Source organism: Paralichthys olivaceus, chromosome 5, assembly GCF_024713975.1.
Source record: "Paralichthys olivaceus isolate ysfri-2021 chromosome 5, ASM2471397v2, whole genome shotgun sequence".
NCBI lineage: Eukaryota > Metazoa > Chordata > Actinopteri > Pleuronectiformes > Paralichthyidae > Paralichthys > Paralichthys olivaceus.
In genome coordinates this window covers 19274728-19294094 of record NC_091097.1, presented here as the reverse complement: position 1 = coordinate 19294094, position 19367 = coordinate 19274728, and the positions used below count along the sequence as shown (strand labels likewise).

Here is a 19367-nt window from a genome sequence, read left to right as displayed (position 1 = left end):
CAGAGTGTGCCGGCACTAAGATGCTTTCCCTCTCAGGTTCAGCTCAAAGTGAGACAGAGTGAGATGTTTAAAAAAAAGTCTCCCGCACGGTGTAAATCTTAAAACACAGAACATATCGTGAAATGGTTTTATTATCAATGTCCATCTAATACATCATCTCATCAACAACGTGTTATCTTCACGTCACTGGACTCCTGCGGCCTTTGAGTCATGTTTAGATTTAACAGTTTCAGACCTCTACTGAAACTGATTCCAGAACAGTCTGCACCTCAGCGGTTCTGTTGTACAGTGTGTGTGTGTGTGTGTGTGTGTTGAACTCACCTGTCACTGTAGGCGGCAGCAGCAGCGGTTGCTCCAGTTACGGCTGCCGGCTGAGCGTAGCGGTAAGCGGCGGCGGCGGCGGCAGCAGCAGCAGGGTAGCCTCCCTAGAGACAAACACAACGGAGCTTAGTCACATGTCTCCGAGGAACAAGACACCTGGGCTATGATGTAAATGAGAGGTTAGGGTGGGGGGGGGGGTGATATATACTGACATGTAATACTAATCATATGGAAACATTTGTGACCGCCTTCAAAGATATGTACATAACTAAATTAATATGTTACTTAAATTCATTCTGTTGGTATTATACATAGACTACTGTGTATTTTAACATATATATTGGATTTATTATCAAAGGTTTATTGCAAAAAATACCATGTTTACGTTATGGATTAATTTTAGAAATACTCTTCCTCGTGTTGAATGAACTTTTTCCTAACAATCCATAAAATACAGTATATTGCATTTCTGTGCGGGGGAGAGAGAAGGAGGTGGTGTGGTGCTGCATGTGAGATTAGAAGAGAGAGAGAGAGAGGGGGGAGGAGAGGGGAAACTGTCGAGGTCGAGTTGAGATTGTATTATTATCACTGCAGGAGAGAGGGGAGGTAGAAACCGTGGAAGACAAAATGTTCTCACAGCTGAGGTCGTATAGAAGCCTCAAGTCCGATCACCAACAGTTTGAGGACACTGCTGGAGTCTGACGTATTTATGGCACATACAGCGTTATTATTATTATTTTGTGTTCTTTAAATTCAGGGGATGGAAAACAGAGAGGAAGATGGAAGGGGGGGGGGGGGGACACACACGAACAAACACGTCCACACAGGCCTGACGCTAAAAAAATCACCTCCTCGCACTGACACTGCATGCACGCCCCAAATTATAATTCAACACAACACCACTGCATTTGTACCCGATCAGAACAGAGCACAGCAAAGCACAACAGAACCCCCCCCACCCCCACACACTCGCCGGCATTCTCTGAGACGCACGGGGGGGAGATGGAGCAGAGGCAGAAGGGCGGGACGGAAAAAACTGGCTTATTAAAGGGGGTGGAAAAAGAGCAAGGCCTTCTGGGTGAGTGGAGGGAGAGGAACGACATGGAGCTGTAGTAGAGAACGTCTGCATGCAGCAGCTGATCAGCACATGCTACAGTAATCATCCTAGGAGGGGTCGGGGGGGGGGGTTAATCAGGAAGAGACCGTGTTCTCAGTTTCAGCTATTAAGGATTTGAGAGCATCTCGCAACCCGGGCTGACACAGACTGGACCTTTGCTGCAGAATGGAAGCTTCCAATTTGAAAGGAATTAATGAAGGAATTCAGATTTATATTCATCGAATGTGGGTGAATTGTTTCTGGTCAAAGGAAAGGATGAGACCAGGCTCTCTTTCGAACACACTGGACGGAAAAATATACACTCGGAAGGAACAATTTAGTAGTTTAGTAAACAAACAAAGCCTTTCTCGTACAATCAGGAGAAAAATACACACTTCAGTGAGTTAGTAAGGAGAAAAAAAAAAAAGAAAAAGCAATTTCAAAAGGAGCGGTAAATTTGTTTTAACAACAAAAACACAAGATGTTCCAGATCAGATCAGAAGATGATTCATAAGGCCAGAGGAAGTAGTAGAGTAAAACAAGGCACACTGTGGGTTTGGTGTTGAGTTGACCCTACCTGAGGCAATCTGGGACTAAGGACTGAGTCCTGAAACACTAGTCTAAAGAGAGAACAGAAACAACCGTTGTCAACCTGGATACACACACGCACACACGCACACGCACTCTTGTTCATATGTTCGCACACTCGCACACTGATGCACACAGCCGCATCTGCCCACAGAGCAGCCTTTGTGATGGTGAGACCCTCGATCCTTCACAGTCGCCCTCTTATCAGTTTTAAATCAACCTGTTCCAACCTGCATGATAAAAGATGTTTTTGTCACAACAGACGACACCAAAGAAATAACACCTCGCATCAAAAAGGAATCTCTGCGGTGTGTTGTGCTCGTTTTTTTTATTTTTTTTTTATTGTGGGCTCATTCACCTTTATGCAGGCAGCTCTGTGCAGGGCATGACTGGACGGCACATGCAGAATCACCCCCAGAGGGAAAAAAGGAGGAAGAGCAGGAGGAGAGAGGTGTGAGGGGGGAGGGACAGAGAGGGGTGTGTCGCTGGGAGGTGAGTTTACTTACATACAAGTCCGCAGCTCCGTAAAACCCATCCTGATACACCACGCTGAGAGAAGAGGAAACCGGTAGAGAGAGGAGGGGGGTGGGGTGCAAATGGAGTGGTGCACAGTCCCAAAAAAAACAGAGTGGATGATGTCACAGCAAAAACAAAATGAAGAGAGAGAGAGGGAGAGAGAAGAGAGAGAGAGAGAGAGAGAGAGAGAGAGAGATTATTTCACACCCATGCAGCATGCAGAGGAAATACAGTTTCCATTCAGGCTCCACAACTGCAACCAAAAAACATTAAACAACAGACTTGTGGGGCCGATAGATAAAGTTCATCGTGCTGAACTGAGACCATGAAGTGCTTTTATTCCCCAGCTACGAGAACATCGAGGCAGCGGAGGCCACTCTGAGCGGATCGTTATAATGTCATAATGTCTGAGAGGTGCAGTTCTCAGCGGAGCAGACATGGAGACGGTATTTCCGACAGCCCCCAATTTCACCTTGTTTAGCTCGTTTTTTTCAACGTTGTCAGAGTAAGCGACCGCACGGCCATTAACCAATCAATCCTGCTTTGATGTGAATATTGCGGCAGTCGTAACCCCATTAGCAAATCATCACAGCACAGCAACGACATGCACAGTTCAAGTACTGAAGGCACACAAAAAAAAAAACACATCACTGGAAACGTGAATAATTTGTTGCAAATCTGTGAGCAGGGTGACTGCGTCTGCATAATCACTGAATGTGGTTTTGTGTGTGTGTGTTTATGCAAATCTGCCGAGGCTGGTATCTGTGTGTTTATTCAAATGAACCTTCAAATGGTGCAATCCCATCAGTGTGTCATACTCGACTGAATAGCTTGTGAACTGACTGACAATGTGCCAGCTGGACCGCTGCAGAGTAGAGTGTGAATAATGTTTGAGCATGAGAGGTGTATGAGCACAGCTGTATTCAACAGAGACCTGGTCAAACAGATTTATAAAAATGTATTCATGAGGTGCTCCTCGCCGGATTTACCAGGCAGTAAACACGACGACAGACTTTAACCATTTCATCCCCGGTGTGTTTTCTGTAAGTGTGTACAGTCAACTGCTCTCGTTGAGGCGGCAAACAATCCTTACCCAGGGTACGCGGGGATGGCGGGCTGAGGCACGGCAGCCCGTACGGCGCTGTAGACGGGCCGACCTCGGCCCCTAAGGTGGGCGCCGCGGAACGCTGCCGCTGCTGTTGTGGCTGCCGCTGCTGCTGAAGAGTAGGGGAACCCTGGGACTGGAGGAGGAGGAGGAGGATGAAAAGAGTAAGCAAGGAGGTGGAGGACAGCAGAGAAAGCAGGAGTGACGGCGAGGCAATTAGGAAAGAAGGATGGGTGGGAGAAGAACGATGAATAAAGGAGCGAAAACAGAAGGGAATAAAACACATACGGCCTTAAGGGCTTGATATCACTGAAAGTGTCAGTGAGGAGAAGCACCAGGCAAGAGGTGCATTAATATGAATAAAAGATTGGGATGTGACTAAAAGGTAAGATGGGGTGTACAGGCAGTTTTCAGTGTGGGTGCAGAAGATGGAGATGAAGTTCTCTTACCTGCGTACAGCTCGGGTCCGTACATGGCACTCACCATCGGACTCAGTTTCCACCCCGCTGACAGTCACACAAAGAGAGGAGGGGCAAAGAATGAATAAGGGAGCATAGGCGCTTAGTTGCCTCAACACACTATAGCAAAATGTTTTTTATCAGTTCAGTTATTCATCTTTATTCTTGGTATTCATGGTTCGTATTTAATCAGGATAACTCTGTAACCTGTCCCTTTAATGAAGGATTATTTATAACACCTCTGTCGGTTGCATCACTTGTTCTTTTTTTTCCCCCCTGCACGCCGTCGTGTTGAATCTGGAGCCGACTGTGAGCGGAATTTTAAAGTCAGCTGATATCATGGCTGGTAGGTGGTAGCAAAAATAATGAGCCTAAAATAAGATGCATGAGTGAGGTTTTGCTGATGGTCTACAGTGGAGCCTACAGGGCTCGTCTATCCTGCCTCCCCGTGCACCTGTGCTGTCTGGACTATCAGTCGGGCCGCTCTGCATCGTTAGTGTGAGTCAGTTTGGTCGTTACCGTAAGGCAGTGTGCTGAGAGCCTCTCCGTTAGGGTAAGGGCTGACCATTTTCTTGTTAGTCATCACCCTGGCGGTGGCGTTATTCACCTGGGGATGGAGGAGCAGACGGTCAGAGACACAGACACAACATCACAGCAGAGGAAAGTAAAGCAGCACATTAACTCCATGTTTACTAGATAACAAGGCCGAGGCTGATAAATATTGATTATATTGGTTATATGCTGGGTTTTATATATCTTGATATTGTGTTTTCGTGTATTCAATTATTCCTACTTGTTTATAAGAGGAGAACGCTGCTGGTACTTTGAGTTATGGCCCAATTAATATCTAGTTTACATTTCCTCCAAACTCTCTGGCCGATGAGATGTCTAACGTAACCGACTCCTTTTGTTGTAAACTTGATGGTGTAAAAGATGCGGGCCCACCAACAACTAACGTGGCAATGTACCGACATGTTATTGGTTATTATCTGGTAAATGGAAGACTTACCGACATATCAGTGTGTGTGTGCGTGCGTGCGTGTGTGTGTGTGTGTGTGTGTGTGTGTTTTTAAGGCTACATGTCCATTTGTGAGTAAAAGTGGACGGAGACTGTTAAGGGGATTTTTTTTATTCAACATGCAATTAAAAACTAATTGCCCAGTAGAGATTTGGTGATTCACAGTGGAGAGAGATTTGAGCGCTGCCATGAGCGACGCTGGTTACGTTGCTGCAGGGACCACACACATTAATGGGTTGTATTTTTTTTTTTTTTTTTTTTTTGCCATGCACAGGTGAAAGCATTCATGTGAATTCTGTGCACGCTGACTGACATTTCAGTCTAATGCTCAGGCCCTTCAATTCAAGATGGCTGCTAATCTCTTCTCTGAGCTTCAAAGGCTCACACTCCGGTGCCTTGATCTATCCTCATCTTCCTTTGATGGGCTTTACGAGAAGCAGATTCTGGCTCCGCGTAATAACCCAGACCGTCCGAGGGTGCTGTCGAAGCTCCGCATCTGACTGTGTGACAAGCTACAGATTATTGACCTTTTGGCAAGATGGTGGGAGGGGGTGTGTGCGTGTCAAAGACGGAGACAGAAAAATCAGAGTGCTCGTGTGTACATACCCACAGCGCTCTCATTTAGAAGACCATTAGGGCCTAGACTGCCACACGCATCGCCTCGCTCCGTGACTCATGTTCCTTATCTGCCGGGCTTCATTCAAATGGAAATGAGGTTTACCTCATTTTTCCCTCATTGCAAATGACGGTCAGTGCCAAACAATTCAATTAGCCTAGCCTGGCGAGCTATCTGATACGGCTGCCCACGAGGATCCGGGTGGAGACATTTCAAAATGTGGATCGAGTTAATGAATCAAATTAACTTGTCCAGAATTGTGAGAAGTTTTTTTGTTTTTTTGTTTAAGTATCTCTATCATATCGTAGCCAATACTGGGCAATCAGCTGTGTTTGTACAGTGCTTGTACCTGTGTTTGTGTAATGCACATTAAATGAAATTGGGTGAATGGTTGACAGTAACACATGCAAATCAAGAGAGTATATGGAAGGCCAATCTCAAAGTGTTAATAATTAAGAAAACATTCAGCCTTTCTCATCCCACTTTTGCCCTCCCAGTCCAGTCTGAACAGTAAACCGGGACAAAATGAAGTCACATTTCCATATGAAACCAAACTTGTGGGGTTTACATACCTAAAAAGAAAAATTTCAAAAATAAATACAAGGGAGAGGGAGAGAAAGAGGGGGGTGCAAAAACATTTGTTTGACAAAATTAATAATCATATAACACAGAAATTACACGCAGCCAAATATGGGCGAATAACATGACCAAGAGTGAGTAACAAACCAAAAAGAGAAAATAAAAAGATAAAAAAAATCAGCCAATCAGCAAGCGTTGGATGCAGCATAGAGACCAATCAAAACAATCGCAGAACTCCCACATACAAACATATACGAGACGAAGATGGGACAGGTAAGTTAAGAGGAAGGGATGCAGGTGAGAGGGAAAGAGACAGAGCCAGTCCATATACAAAAACAAGGGGGATGTCAAGATGGAGTGAAGAGACAGAGAAAAAAGGGAGAGTTTACATGAGCAACATAAAAAAAACTAATAACAATTACTGTTTAAAAACACAACATATATACCAAGGTGCATCATTCAAATAAAGCAATTAGATTTGGTGACCATTCTCCTGAAAATATCATTATATGTGGTGGGTTGAGAAACAGAGCACCAAAGGATGGAGGGAACAGAGAGAGAGAGGGAGAGAGAGACAAAGAGAGAGATGGGGAGAGAGAGGGAGAGAAAGAGAGATATATAGAGAGAGAGCAATCCTCATTCCCAAAAAAGGAGAGAAATAAAATAAACATGAGTCACTATGCCAGGCATTAGAACTGTGTGTCACAAACTGAGACCAGTACACTGCAACTACAACTACTGATACACAGACAATCCACTACGAGAAAACCAAACCAAAAAGAGAAAAAACAAAATGGCAGCATAATAGAGACCCAAAAAACACTGCGAGGTAAACCCCATATCGGTTTAGAGATGCATATGGTGACACGACACAAAGGCTGTGTCCAAAACCACTCCCTCATTCACGTCTCCCTGCATTGAGATGATGATCATTTATCATGTATATTATCCCTGTCAGTCATTTTTCAACATATTAAATGCAGTGCAATGCATTGTGGGACTGTTAACAGAAGTTTGTTGTTGTTGTTGTTTTTAACAGGGAATGATTTGGGACACAGCAAGTTGCACCAGCGGTTCATAAAAGTTTAAACTTCTGGTTTGTGTCGACTAAGTGGAGTTTTATACGTCGCTAAATAAAAAAAGACGATGAGATGTTCCTAAATATTTAGATCCACTGTCAAGTGGAAGTGATGTCGCAACAACTGGCAAAAATAACTCGCTCGCTAGTACATGAACCGATAAGAGCGAAGTGTAGAATTTACATCACAATTTAAAAGCATTTATATGGTATTTTAATAAATTACAAAATACCTCAAATTACCAAATATTATAACCTTATGATTCAATTTGTAAGTTAAGTCAGTTTCTAAACTGTATTATTACGGCTAACACTGAAACACAGTTCTCCATGTACAAGGGTACAAATAAAATTGGAATTAATCTTGATGCTACAGTGACTTCCTGTTTACATTAGTAACCAAGTCATTAGTTTCTAACGTCTTTACAAGCCAAGAAGTGTCCAAACTTTAAATGGGGCAACCTCATTTAGTAAATGACTAGTATGTTCCCAAGAGGTTCGGAAGAACACTATGTTCTAACTTAGTGAGAGATTTATGAATGGCTGGTGCAACCCAATCCACATCTTCAACAGCATGGTTTCTAAACATCTTCCCTTTTATTACCAAGATCAGTTAGAATTTCATTTCCAATGACGAGACACAGTGCTCGTCTGAGTGCGTACGTTTGCAAGACCTTTGTCTTGGTGGTAAAGACGGGGCTTTCTCAGATGCCCTTTGTATCCGGTTGACTAACTTTTGACAAAGTATGAGGCTAAAAGCAGGCAGGTCAGTGAAGTGAAGAAGTTCAAAACCAGAGCAGCGTTATTTGCCCTGCAGCTCGGGGTCTGCATTCAGTCAAAGCAATCGTAGGCAGCAACAGGGAGCAAAGCTTCATATCATTTCTGCTGATTTTAATTCATTAGGAGGAGGAAACTACATACATTGAGTCCAACGGAGAATTAATCAGATGTATTGTAGATAGCCGTGTGATTGCACAGAGGAGGGTGATTACATTCGTTCATTCCCAGTGAGGTGTTAATGACGTGGTGGGGGACGGACATGTGGGGAAAATATTACGGCTAAAAGATCCAACGTGTTGAAAGACGCTGTGCCCATCTGTCTCTGTGCTACTGTAAAATAAATTACATTATTCCAATAGTTTTCCAGGGCATCACGCTGGGCCTACGGCGGACACATTAGGTAAATATAGAAAGACTAATATTGTAGATTGTGCATGATACTGTATCAAAAGGCCCATTTCAGGGGTGGGGTGGGAAGGGGATCAGTTCAGTGATGGATGTTTGTACACAACTTACCGTTGCCGTAGAAACAGCGAGTGGTTACCGTGGAGACTGACAACAACACACAGAAGTCGTCAGGGAAACAGAAAAAATATAATAAATAAACAAATAATCTGGGTAACAAATGAAACCTAAATGTCCCCCCCACCCCACCCCACCCCGCCATGTGAAATAAAAAAACCTGAGAGCAGCAGTGTAACAGCTCAGAACAGAGAGAGAAGAGGGAGGAGAGGAGGAGGAGGAGGAGGAGGAGGATGCTCTGAGCATCAGTACAACAATCAGATCAGTGACAGGACGGTATTTGGTGCTCTACAGAAACAGAAGACATGGTACAGGAGAATGGAGATATGGGGCCACCTTGCCTTAAACCCCCCAAAAACCTAGCCTGAGGGACTGAGATGCAGCGAGTTTAAAAACACCTCCCAGGATACGAAGAGCAGAAACTAATCCCCTCCACCCCCCATCATAAGAGCAGAATAACAGCAGTTGCTTTGATAATGTCAAGGTCGGTATTGTGGGTTAGATGTTGCAAGACTCATTCTTATGTGGTAAAGTTAGGCCACAAGAGAAGTATGTGTGTTTGAAAAATGGCTGTGGCTATAGAGAGAGGCTATAATTTTTTACCAGTCACCACAAAAGATCATACTGACGGAGAGTCACACAATGAAAACAAGACAGAAAACTGAAAAACAAAACAGATGAAAAGAGATGGAAACTAAGTACGGCAGACAGACGATGGCAAAAGGAATATTATAGTTAGAAAAAGAAAGAAAACAGTTATAAACAATTTGAGAATTAAATACAAAGTGACAGAGACAAACATGACTGGCGATGAGAGAATGAAGGGATGAGAAAGAGAAAGAATGGAGCCAAAACACAAAAGACGGCAGAGGGTTCGGAAAGGGCAAAGTACAAACTCTCTTTCCCCTTTTCTTACGACCTTATCTACGTTTTCACTCATGTACAAAGCAAACACACACGAATACTCGCACATGTCATTCATTAATTCGTTTCCGGAGCCAAATCATGCAGTAACAGAAAGTTCTGATAGCGAAAAACAAAAGAGGACTGGTCAAATCCAAAGCAAACAGGGGAGGGGCGGGGCGGGGGGGTTCATCTGTGAAAACTGGGACACAATGCACTGGTAATCCTTCGCTTCAGGACGTCGCCAATTCAACAACAAGCTCTTATCAATTCAGGCTCTCACACTGCGATGATACAGCTGCATTGAATCATTCAGAATGTTCAGAGTGTTTATGGAAATGGTAAAAAAAAAAAGGCTCGGGGCCAGAATGAGTTGAAGGCCAGTTGTGTCCCATGGACGAGTGTATGGCAGCAGCACTGGCGGGTGAGAGTGTGCATGGTCAGGCATGCAGAACCACAGACACAACTGTCTCCTCATCCCTTTTCATCACATCCATGCAGAGTTGATGACGCTCTTTATATAATATACCCCCTCCCCCCCACTCCTTTGCATGCAGAGCTGCACCACTTTTACACACAGACAACTTCATTTCTATTCGCCGCTATTCTTGTGTTGAAAATGTCTGACTAAAACTCTGCGCTGCGGAGGAGCTGTCACTTCCCGTAACACTCCGGCCACAAAGATCAGCCACGGACACACAACTTTGGAGCAGCAGTTAGTGAACGGGTGTGTTAAAGGTTCTGCATGGTCTCGGTCAGCGTGCCATCTCCTCCGCGGTCGTGTGAGCACAGTCCACTCACTACAGGAGTTACGATCGTCCTTCCACACTGTGGTTTGCAACGTGGACAAATCTACAGAAAGTCAAGAGACTGAAGAAAAACTAAGTCAGGCCGCAGATTCTTTTGTACGACACACATTTCATGGGGGCTAAATATAAAACCTGAGTTCACCATTCTCCCTTTATTTTGAACTTCTAACTCCTGACAGACATGGAAAAGTTCAACTAAAATTACAAATATCATTTAGCCAGCACACACGTTACTCTTTTACATCTTTCCTTTTGGACCTTCAGACTGTCCCCTGGAAAAAAACATGAAACGTTCTGTGTGATCAAGATAAATCGAGGATGTTAGATCAAGGTTTACAGCTGCAAACTTGAGACCATGCAGAGACCTTTGTACACTTCCTGCACGGCCAGTAATTGCAGCAAAAGAAGGAAATGTGTGCACTTCACTTTTGCGACTAAATGGTTTTTCTATCATTAGCCGTGTCGGGGCGTCCTCCAGTCGAAGCGAGAAGTCTATGAAAGCCAACATGTTACGCCCTGTGGCAGACAGACGTCATGGGTGAGGACATGGAGCGTACACACAATCACAGTGACAGCAAGGGTGGAGATGCATAGAGGTGTAAATGTAAGTGATACACACTGACACCTATATATAGGCCTATAGGACTCTATATATAGAATTGATAGTGATGAGGTGGGTCACAGAGAAGCAGGTAGAGACAAAGTGAACTGTAGTTGAGCCACTTACATGGATACATTGGAAGCGCACAGGAAACTGACTTCTTCAAAGCGCAGAGTTTTATTCCAGACAAAGAGAAGTACAGTGTAACTTTAACACAACAATTATCTTTCTCTTTCACATAGACTACACATGCACACTATTGGCCGGCTAAGCTCAATAACTAGTGACTACTCCCATTGGCATGCACCAAGAACAAGAAATGTCAGCACTCGAGTTAAGGACAGCAAACGTTTATAAAACACAAAGAAATCAGCTATCAGCGTTTTGTCAATGAGGCACTCAGGTGCAGCTGATTCCATGCTAACTGAACCAGTCCCATCACCAAAACTAAATCGACTACGTAGCCGTAAAGAATAAACATGCAAGGAAAAAAAACATCCAGCTGTCTGCAGAGCTGCCTCAGCTAGGATACAGACGTCCATATTCAAATACCAGTCATGCACACTTAGGCTTCGACAACTAAACCCATGCCAGTGGATAGCAGTGAACGCACACACACACACACAAAATATTTATGTATAACAATGGTATACAATAGGCCTATATTTCAGAGTTTCTGAATTATAATACAAATATACGATTACTCCAGTTGTCTTCGCGTCATCTGTGAAAACATAGTTCAACAAACTCTGAAATGATATGACCAATTAAAGCCAGAGTTACTGCAGCAACCTCCGCGAGGAGGGAGAACTGCCAGAGAGCATCACCTCAAATAGAAATGTCCGGCCCTTTCTCCTCAGTTGGAAGAATGTATAAACAAAAATCCACGGTTCGTCCTGCCCCAGCCTTTTGTCTCTTCAAGCCCATGCACCATAAACAGACAGAAAGAAACACACTCTACAGACTCCTGCTGCTGGCCCACCATGCAGCCGACACGTGAGCTGCTACAGCCCAACACCACTACTGGAGTACAACGGAGTACATGCAGAGTGACAACTGAAAACACAGACTGCTCGCTGATTAAGAAAAGTGACTGACATCATGCAAAAACTTGGGAAGAAACACAGAATCAGATTAAAGCAATGTCAGGGACAACACAGGTTGTTGACTGATGCAGGGTTTATTGGCTCCATCAGTATCCATTCAGCTTGCTGATTGACTGAGGGTGACGGTGGTGGAGGGAGTATGTTGAACCAGTGGATGCAGGTGGCTGTCTCATTCTCCACCACACTGCAGCAGAACTCAGAGTACAGAACTAAAAAGGGTCCAGCCAGCATCATCCATCATGCAAGAACCGACCCACACCCACACACACACCACGAGGAAATCACCACAGTAAGCCCATGCAGAAATCCCGGCTTACGGTGGCGAGCATCAGGAGATCCAAAATGAACGACTGGCTGATTGAAACCCAGATTAAATTAAAGAAACTGCTTTCAAAAAGTCAGCACATGCTTATGTCACGTATTGAAAATAAAATTGAATCATATCAAAATAAAAGACCTCAACACACATGGAAAAAAAAAAAAAAAAAAAGTGTACAGATCTTTGTCAAGAACCCAGACTTTCATAAAGTGAACATGCGTCAGTGTTGCTGTGATTCCCGGCATGCTGCTGTTGCACCAGGAGCCATAAGCTTGTCACAACCACTTAGCCACAACACCGGGAGAGGGGAACACAGAAGGATTTCTACACTAGGGAAGGAAAAAAATAAAGAGCATCTGACGGCACTCTGCCATGCATCATCCTTTCACTGCGTTCCTCTTGTGCCTTCCGATGCCAAATACAAAAACATCATTCCAATCAGTGTGGCTACAAGTTGTGAATCAGTGGAAAACAAACAAAAAAAAAAAAAAGGTGAAGAGGCAATAGCTTAATGTGAAAAAAAAAAAAAAAATGCTGCAGAGGGAAAATACCCAGCATGCCTTATATAGTGTTCTTGCACCCCCAATCATTCTCACCACAACAACAAAAAAGGAGGAAACAAATCTTTTTAAATTCAAAAACATTGCAGAGGACCAGGGAGTGGGATACCAGTGGGCTGCATCAGAGCATGTCACTAAAGGGAGGATGGGAGCTAGCTAGCAGTGAGTGCTCAAGCAGAATTACGATGGGAGTACAGACAGAAGACAGTAGAGAGGAAGAGAGACAGAGAGAGAGAGAGGAAAATTACCTCAATCTTACGACCTTCCACCAATGTGCCGTGGAGCTTTTCCCTGGCTTTCTCTGCGTCTGCGCTGGTCTCAAACGTCACAAAGCCAAATCCCTGTGGTGCATAGCAGAGGTTAGAGAGGTGGGCGGTGACTTGGGGTCCATTCTGACAATGTTCAATGATGACTGCGGCTTCATAATTATCAGTGTGGCGTGCTGATACCACGGGCACAGAGTCCAAGGGTAAAAACATGGCCGGCAGGAATACTTATCAACAGTCCACACTTGTTTCAGGGGATCGGATGATGTCTGTGAACTTACCTTTGAACCCCTCTCATTGAAAATTATCTCTACATCCAGAATCTTCCCGTATTGCTGCAAGTAAATTTGAAAAAAGAAATTAGTCAAAAAAATAAAATGTTTAGCCTCTTTGATTTGTTTTGATGTTAGATCTTTATTCACTGCAGCTCCTGACATTGTGTAAGTTGCAGATACTTCGCACTAGGGGTCACTGTTACACCAAAGACAACTTCCTCCACTGTGTGTTTCTGACAGTCCCTCGGCCTCCAACCCAGCTCTGTAGCCTACTTCCTTCTAAGTTGGTCACTTATACTAACACACTGACACACATAACAACATAACATTGTCTGTCTCTGCACACCACCCACCCAGAGGCGGCCCCTCTCTGCCCCTCTGCCGGGGTGTCCACACTGATTTATTGATCTTAGTTAAAAAAAAAAAAAAAAGAGGCCCCACAAGCCTCCCAACTTCTTACCCCAAACATCTGCCTGAGATCTGGGTCCCGGAAGCGGAAGGGGATGTTTGAGACGTGGAGGCGTTTGGGGGTCCCTTTGGCCTCCGAGGAGTCACCAGTGGAGCCGCCTGCTCCTGTGCCTCCCGTGCCACACTGTACACCCGCCTCGCCCTGTGATGCCTCGTCCGCCTTTCCCTGTGGGGGAGAGAGACGAGAAAACTTGATGAAGACGTTGATTTTTATCGTTATTGTGATATTTATTTTCATATCTTTGTTCTGATCAAAGTTTTATTCCTTTTTATCTGACGTTTCACTAATTATGGTTATGTGCCCTTATAGTTCTAAGCCTATTTTCACATTAAGCGCTCAGTGTATTTATTTCTTCTTCGGTACAAACTGTGCTGCTACACCTCTTATTTACGTAACCTTAATGGAAACACACTGAGTTGATGAGTAGAGGGTGCAGGAAAACATCATCTACATCACAAGCAGGAAATAAACATAATCTCAGCTGCATCCTAAATGAAATATAATTATGGGGTTCACGTTTAATAACAACACTGACAGCCACGCTAATGCTTCGTTAGGCTGCACTTAGGTACATTTAACTTTGAGTTACTTGTTAATGTTAAGCACAGGAACACGCTCACAGCGACACCGTCATAATGTTGATGTTAAAGAATATATTGTTAACGTTTACCATGTGAATCGACCTCCACAGTTATGCTGCTTTTATTATTAGGATAGTGTTGGATTAGGATTTATCCTCCGGGATCACGCGATACAGCTGAGATAATTCAGTTTGGTGGAAACTGTCATTTAAATGTGTAACAATACATTTAATTTGATTAAATTGCTGATAATCGTGCATATTTCACAACTGCAAAATATACAGTCTACAAATTGGAAAAACAGAAAAGGCGAAGATGTTTCTTTCCTCAACAAATACTGTTTTGTCTTTGAACATCATAATAAATAATCCCATTGACATTTCACTTAAGTACCAGTTAAGGCTTTGTGAATATCGAGTACTCACGTTGTTGCTGCTGTTGGTGGTGGCTGCAGTGGTTGCTCCATTAGCGCCAGCCCCTACCTCTGCTGTTCCTTGGCCCCCGGCACCAAACATGGCCCCCGGGACAAACTCCGTCCCTGGGAGCCCGTTCTGAGGTGGGGGTGGAGGGGGGAATGCTGTGAAGGGTGGGGCCACCAGACCCTCCTGTCCTCCTGTCGAATCCTGAGAGCCCTGTGGGAGCAGGGAGGTGGGGGGAGGAGGGAGGGAGGGAGAGGAGAAGGAGACGATTTAACATATGTACTCAGCGAGCCTCTTTACAGTGGCTGCCGCGTCCCGATGAAGGTAAAATGAGGGGGTTAAAATCCAGCCTATTAAATTTCACTCTCTCTCACTACTTCGCCGCTCTGTCACTCCATTCCCTGCATGCAATCCTCCCCCCCCTCCCTCTACCTCCATATCTCTGACAGGCATGTGTTTTCAGTCAGCCGACCATGAAATATTTACAGAAAACACATCTATTATTAAGACTCTGAACATTCGATACACAGTTTGAGACACAGGGATGCATATGGGATGGGTGGACATACAGAAAGTTCAATACTAACCATGACATGTTAACTGTGACTTGTTTACAGCCGAACTGCGTGAACACTGGTTCCTGTATTTCTGCCTGTCTTTTAGAGTTCATCTATAATTCAGATTAACTGTGTATCAGCTGGGACTTCATTGCCTCAGGTACTTTTTTTCCCCTCTCCACTGTTACAACTATATGAGCAGCAGGATTCTCTGCAGATTCTTTATGACTGTGCTGCTGCTGCAGTGAATTATTATACGTGTGTGTGTGTGTGCGGTGACTCTGCAGACGGAGTTTTACAAAATCCCTTTATAGCAAAGTCACAGAGTGAAAGAAAATGAGAGGATGGATAAAGACTGAGTGAAAAGGGGGGGAAAAGGCCAGTGGATTTGGGGTCAGGGCTACTTCTTCCACACTAGGCCGGGCAGGATTACACAGAGCATCCAACACCGTTAACCACTGGTCTGGTCTGTGCCGTGGGCCGGATGTAGGTTGGGTCACGCCTAGAGACACACAGTCTCCAGAAAGTCTTTTTAATTAGACAGAGCAACTAAGAAGCCACAGAGCAAACAGGCTCTTTCCTTCTCTAATCCTTTAGCCTGATTGCTCATTGTTCATCCGCAGTGACTGCGTCCACTGGCTGTAAAACAGCCAGCTGATGCTAAAAAGGCCCATCTGCAAGACAGACAGCTTCTGGGGCCTGGGCCCGACACACAGATAGAGGGGGCTGGATGGAAAAATCTGGGGAACTTGTTCACTGCCACGCTCGCTGCGGTGAGGCTAATTGTGTGTTTGGAAGAAACGGGTGTGAGCTGATTGTGGGTTTTTTTTCGTCCGCTACGGTTTCTGTCGCCTGTGATAAAAGAGGAACCATCAAAAACCATCAGAATTCACAGGTTAGGCCTTAGACTAGTATGTCTAGGTTAAATCAAAGCCTAAATGTACTTGTTAGGACTTGCAGGTATGTAAACATGCAGTAGCCTGTACTCAGCCACAAAAGGGTGTGTCCTGCAGTCTAATCACAGGCCAGAGCACAGTCACACACATTACAAATGAAGAGAATTACAGCTTATGATCTGGCAGAGTGGGAATCAGCCCTAACTGTGTTTTAACAAGACGTTTTAAGTTTGAATGAGTGAGAAAAGGAAAAGCTGAGCAGTGACCGGGGGCCGAGATATTCTACTAACAAGGATGTCTTTTTACGAACGCATCTTTTTCCTTTCTTCCAGACATAGCTTTAGGGCAGAGGCAGCGCGGTTTATAAAAGCAACAACATTGTTTTTCTTGCTATGCCATGTTTCTAGCTGAATAAACCCTGAAACAACTGAGCAGGATCTCATTATACAATACTCTCACATGATTAGACCTGTGAAAATATGAACATTTACGGACTTAACAGATTTTAAGCTCCTATTGTGGCAGCACCGACACAGTGAGGGTGTATTGTTGTATCATTCAGGGGTTCGTCGAGCCGGTGAAGTTCAAACACACACTATCGATGCACCAATAAATGGAGAGAAGGATGAGAGCAGTCAGTGGATTAAGATCAGAACGGAAAACAGAGCAACCTTAAGTCCACGCAGGCATTCCTGACCCGTTGACTAAGGAGCAGCACTGCCCTACATGGCTGCAACATATAGTCAAAGGGAGAGAGGGAGATAGGAAAAAAGAAATAATGGAAAAAAGTAAAGGGGGGGGCGCTTAAGAGAAGGGGGAAAGGGGATTATGGGAAATAATAACATGCTCTTTTTTTTTTTTTATTGTCTGGTCGCGACGCAGACTTTCCAGACTGGATTTTGACAGTGTGAGATAAGATATAAACAGGCTTCGCTTCAACGCCAAGCGATCTGAGCCGAAAAATATCAGATGAGATTTGAATCAAATTTTTTTTTTTTGAAATCGTCAAACTGATATCACAAACTTAAAAGGACCATCTGGAGCTGGACCTATTCAACCGTAGCCGTTTCACTCTCACTCCTCTCATGCACAGACAATCACACAGCAGTTGTGTTACCTGAGACACCATATGTTTTCCATACACGGGGAGGATGAGGGGGAGGAGAGGCCTTTTTTCACGGCAAACCTTTCAAGCGTGCGCCTTGTGTCTGTCTGCTTACTTTAGCCTCTAACCACTGAACTGCAGCACACGCCAGCCACAGAGACTCAGACTGAGCGGCCAAGTGGTGATGCTACTGAAACTCATCAGTCAAGCAAAATCATTCCTATTGAAACTATTTTGCAAAAGAGGACAGAAATACTTTATTTTCCTGTGGTTGGAGAAGTCAGTCTCCGTTCGTGTCGCCCCCCCCCCCTCTGTTTTCCCCTCTCTCCTCTCTCTTGCCTGCCACGCTTGATGAAAGCCAGAGGGAGAATTTTTTTCTGTCTTTTAAAACCACAACACCCGCCCCCTCAAGTCACTCAAGGCTTTTACTGCACTGATGTCCATCAGAAGCTCAGGTCACAGCCCATCTCCTTATACGGCCGCCTGTGTGCAGAAGCTCCTGTCTCTCCTTCCTTGCTGCGAGCCAATCAGATCACACACAGGTTACACAAAGCTCCCTCTAGAGGTGAATCTCTAGTCGACTGGAACGGATCCAGAGGACACATGGGTTTTTGTTTGGCAAGAAAAATGATCAAACAGAGAACTTTTTACTTGATGTTCGGAGCGAGAGAAACTCGTGGCACAAACATGGTGAACATTTGCCGACGTGACGTCGCGTGTCACTGTCAGCAGCTCTGTGGCGGTGCCGAGATCTCCGACATGCAACGTGTCTTGTTTTTGACAGTTCTGATCATCGTCGACATCAGCTTCATTAGCATAATCACACTGACAGGCCTTTCTCTCACACTAACCTCAGGCAGAGCAATGCAGCCTAGAAATAATAATAATAATAATAAATCAAAAACCTATAAAAGATTTAGATTCCTCTTCTTGTTGACAAAGTGAAACAGACCAGACACTGATCGCTGCAGATAAAATTAGAACGGCACTAAAAAAGTCCTTTAAATTCAATCAAGCTAAACCAAACTGAACGGCCTCATAAATACCAGTCCTCTAAATGTGCATACTTTTTTTCCCTCAGGATCCATGATTCTCCCAATTTTGCAATGTTAAGGAAAGTGATGGAAAAAAAAGATCCTGGATTCACTCAGTTTCGTGGATATCTGTCCAGTTGATTAATATTTTTGATTTGGTCTGAATAATTGAAGCAGCTGAAAGAAACACCTCGGGCAGTCATTTTTCACTGTTTCTTAGACTCAGCAGAAAAAACAAGATGATGATTCAGTTGATGAAAACAGGAGGATATTAATTTAGGCTAATTTAAATTAAAACAAACTTAAAATACATCCAAAGTAAAAGTTGAAAGAGGCACAAAATGGTTTCCTTTATGATGAGGCTTTATTCAGTCGCCTTTTAAGATATTTCTGTGAGGTTGAGTACAAGAGCGGATGAAAAACCCTCAGAGAACCAGTATTACAGGTAAAGACAACAATCCTCAGGCAAAACATGTTTAAACCTCACTGATTCACTGAGGATGTAACAGTAGAATGAGCTTTTCAACCTAAACCACCCAGAATCCATAAAACCAACAGTGATGGATCAATGAAAACCTGTTAAAAAAAAAAAAAAAGCCAGAGCTGCTTGGAATGTTTACTAAAACCATCCATCGATAATTCTGAGTAGATGCAGTGAGATGGTGTATTTGCATAATGCTGTTGTAACCTTTGCAGATCAAGTTTAACCTTAAAAACCCAGCGGCACTGACTTACTGCTGCAGTGTACGCTGTGAGTAGTATGTGCACAGTGCTCCAGCACTTCTTATCA

The 19367-nt window shown here is 44.1% G+C and overlaps 1 protein-coding gene across 5 annotated transcripts in view; it reads right to left on the bottom strand.

The window, feature by feature from the left end:
* Positions 1–19367, bottom strand: part of LOC109643020 (RNA binding protein fox-1 homolog 2-like) — a 43176-nt gene that overhangs the window by 4065 nt on the left and 19744 nt on the right. For 3 of the 5 annotated variants that reach the window (XM_069524874.1, XM_069524875.1, XM_069524876.1), the window contains 9 exons: positions 14992–15198; positions 13977–14150; positions 13523–13576; positions 13224–13316; positions 4604–4691; positions 4076–4132; positions 3615–3762; positions 2512–2554; positions 322–425 (listed from right to left, as the gene is read on the bottom strand). In XM_069524874.1, coding sequence (XP_069380975.1) covers positions 322–425; positions 2512–2554; positions 3615–3762; positions 4076–4132; positions 4604–4691; positions 13224–13316; positions 13523–13576; positions 13977–14150; positions 14992–15198 — 968 coding nt within the window. Of the gene's footprint in view, positions 1–321; positions 426–1994; positions 2038–2511; positions 2555–3614; positions 3763–4075; positions 4133–4603; positions 4692–13223; positions 13317–13522; positions 13577–13976; positions 14151–14991; positions 15199–19367 lie in introns of all 5 variants that reach the window. The other 2 variants (XM_069524873.1, XR_011241029.1) reach the window with 2 other exon arrangements.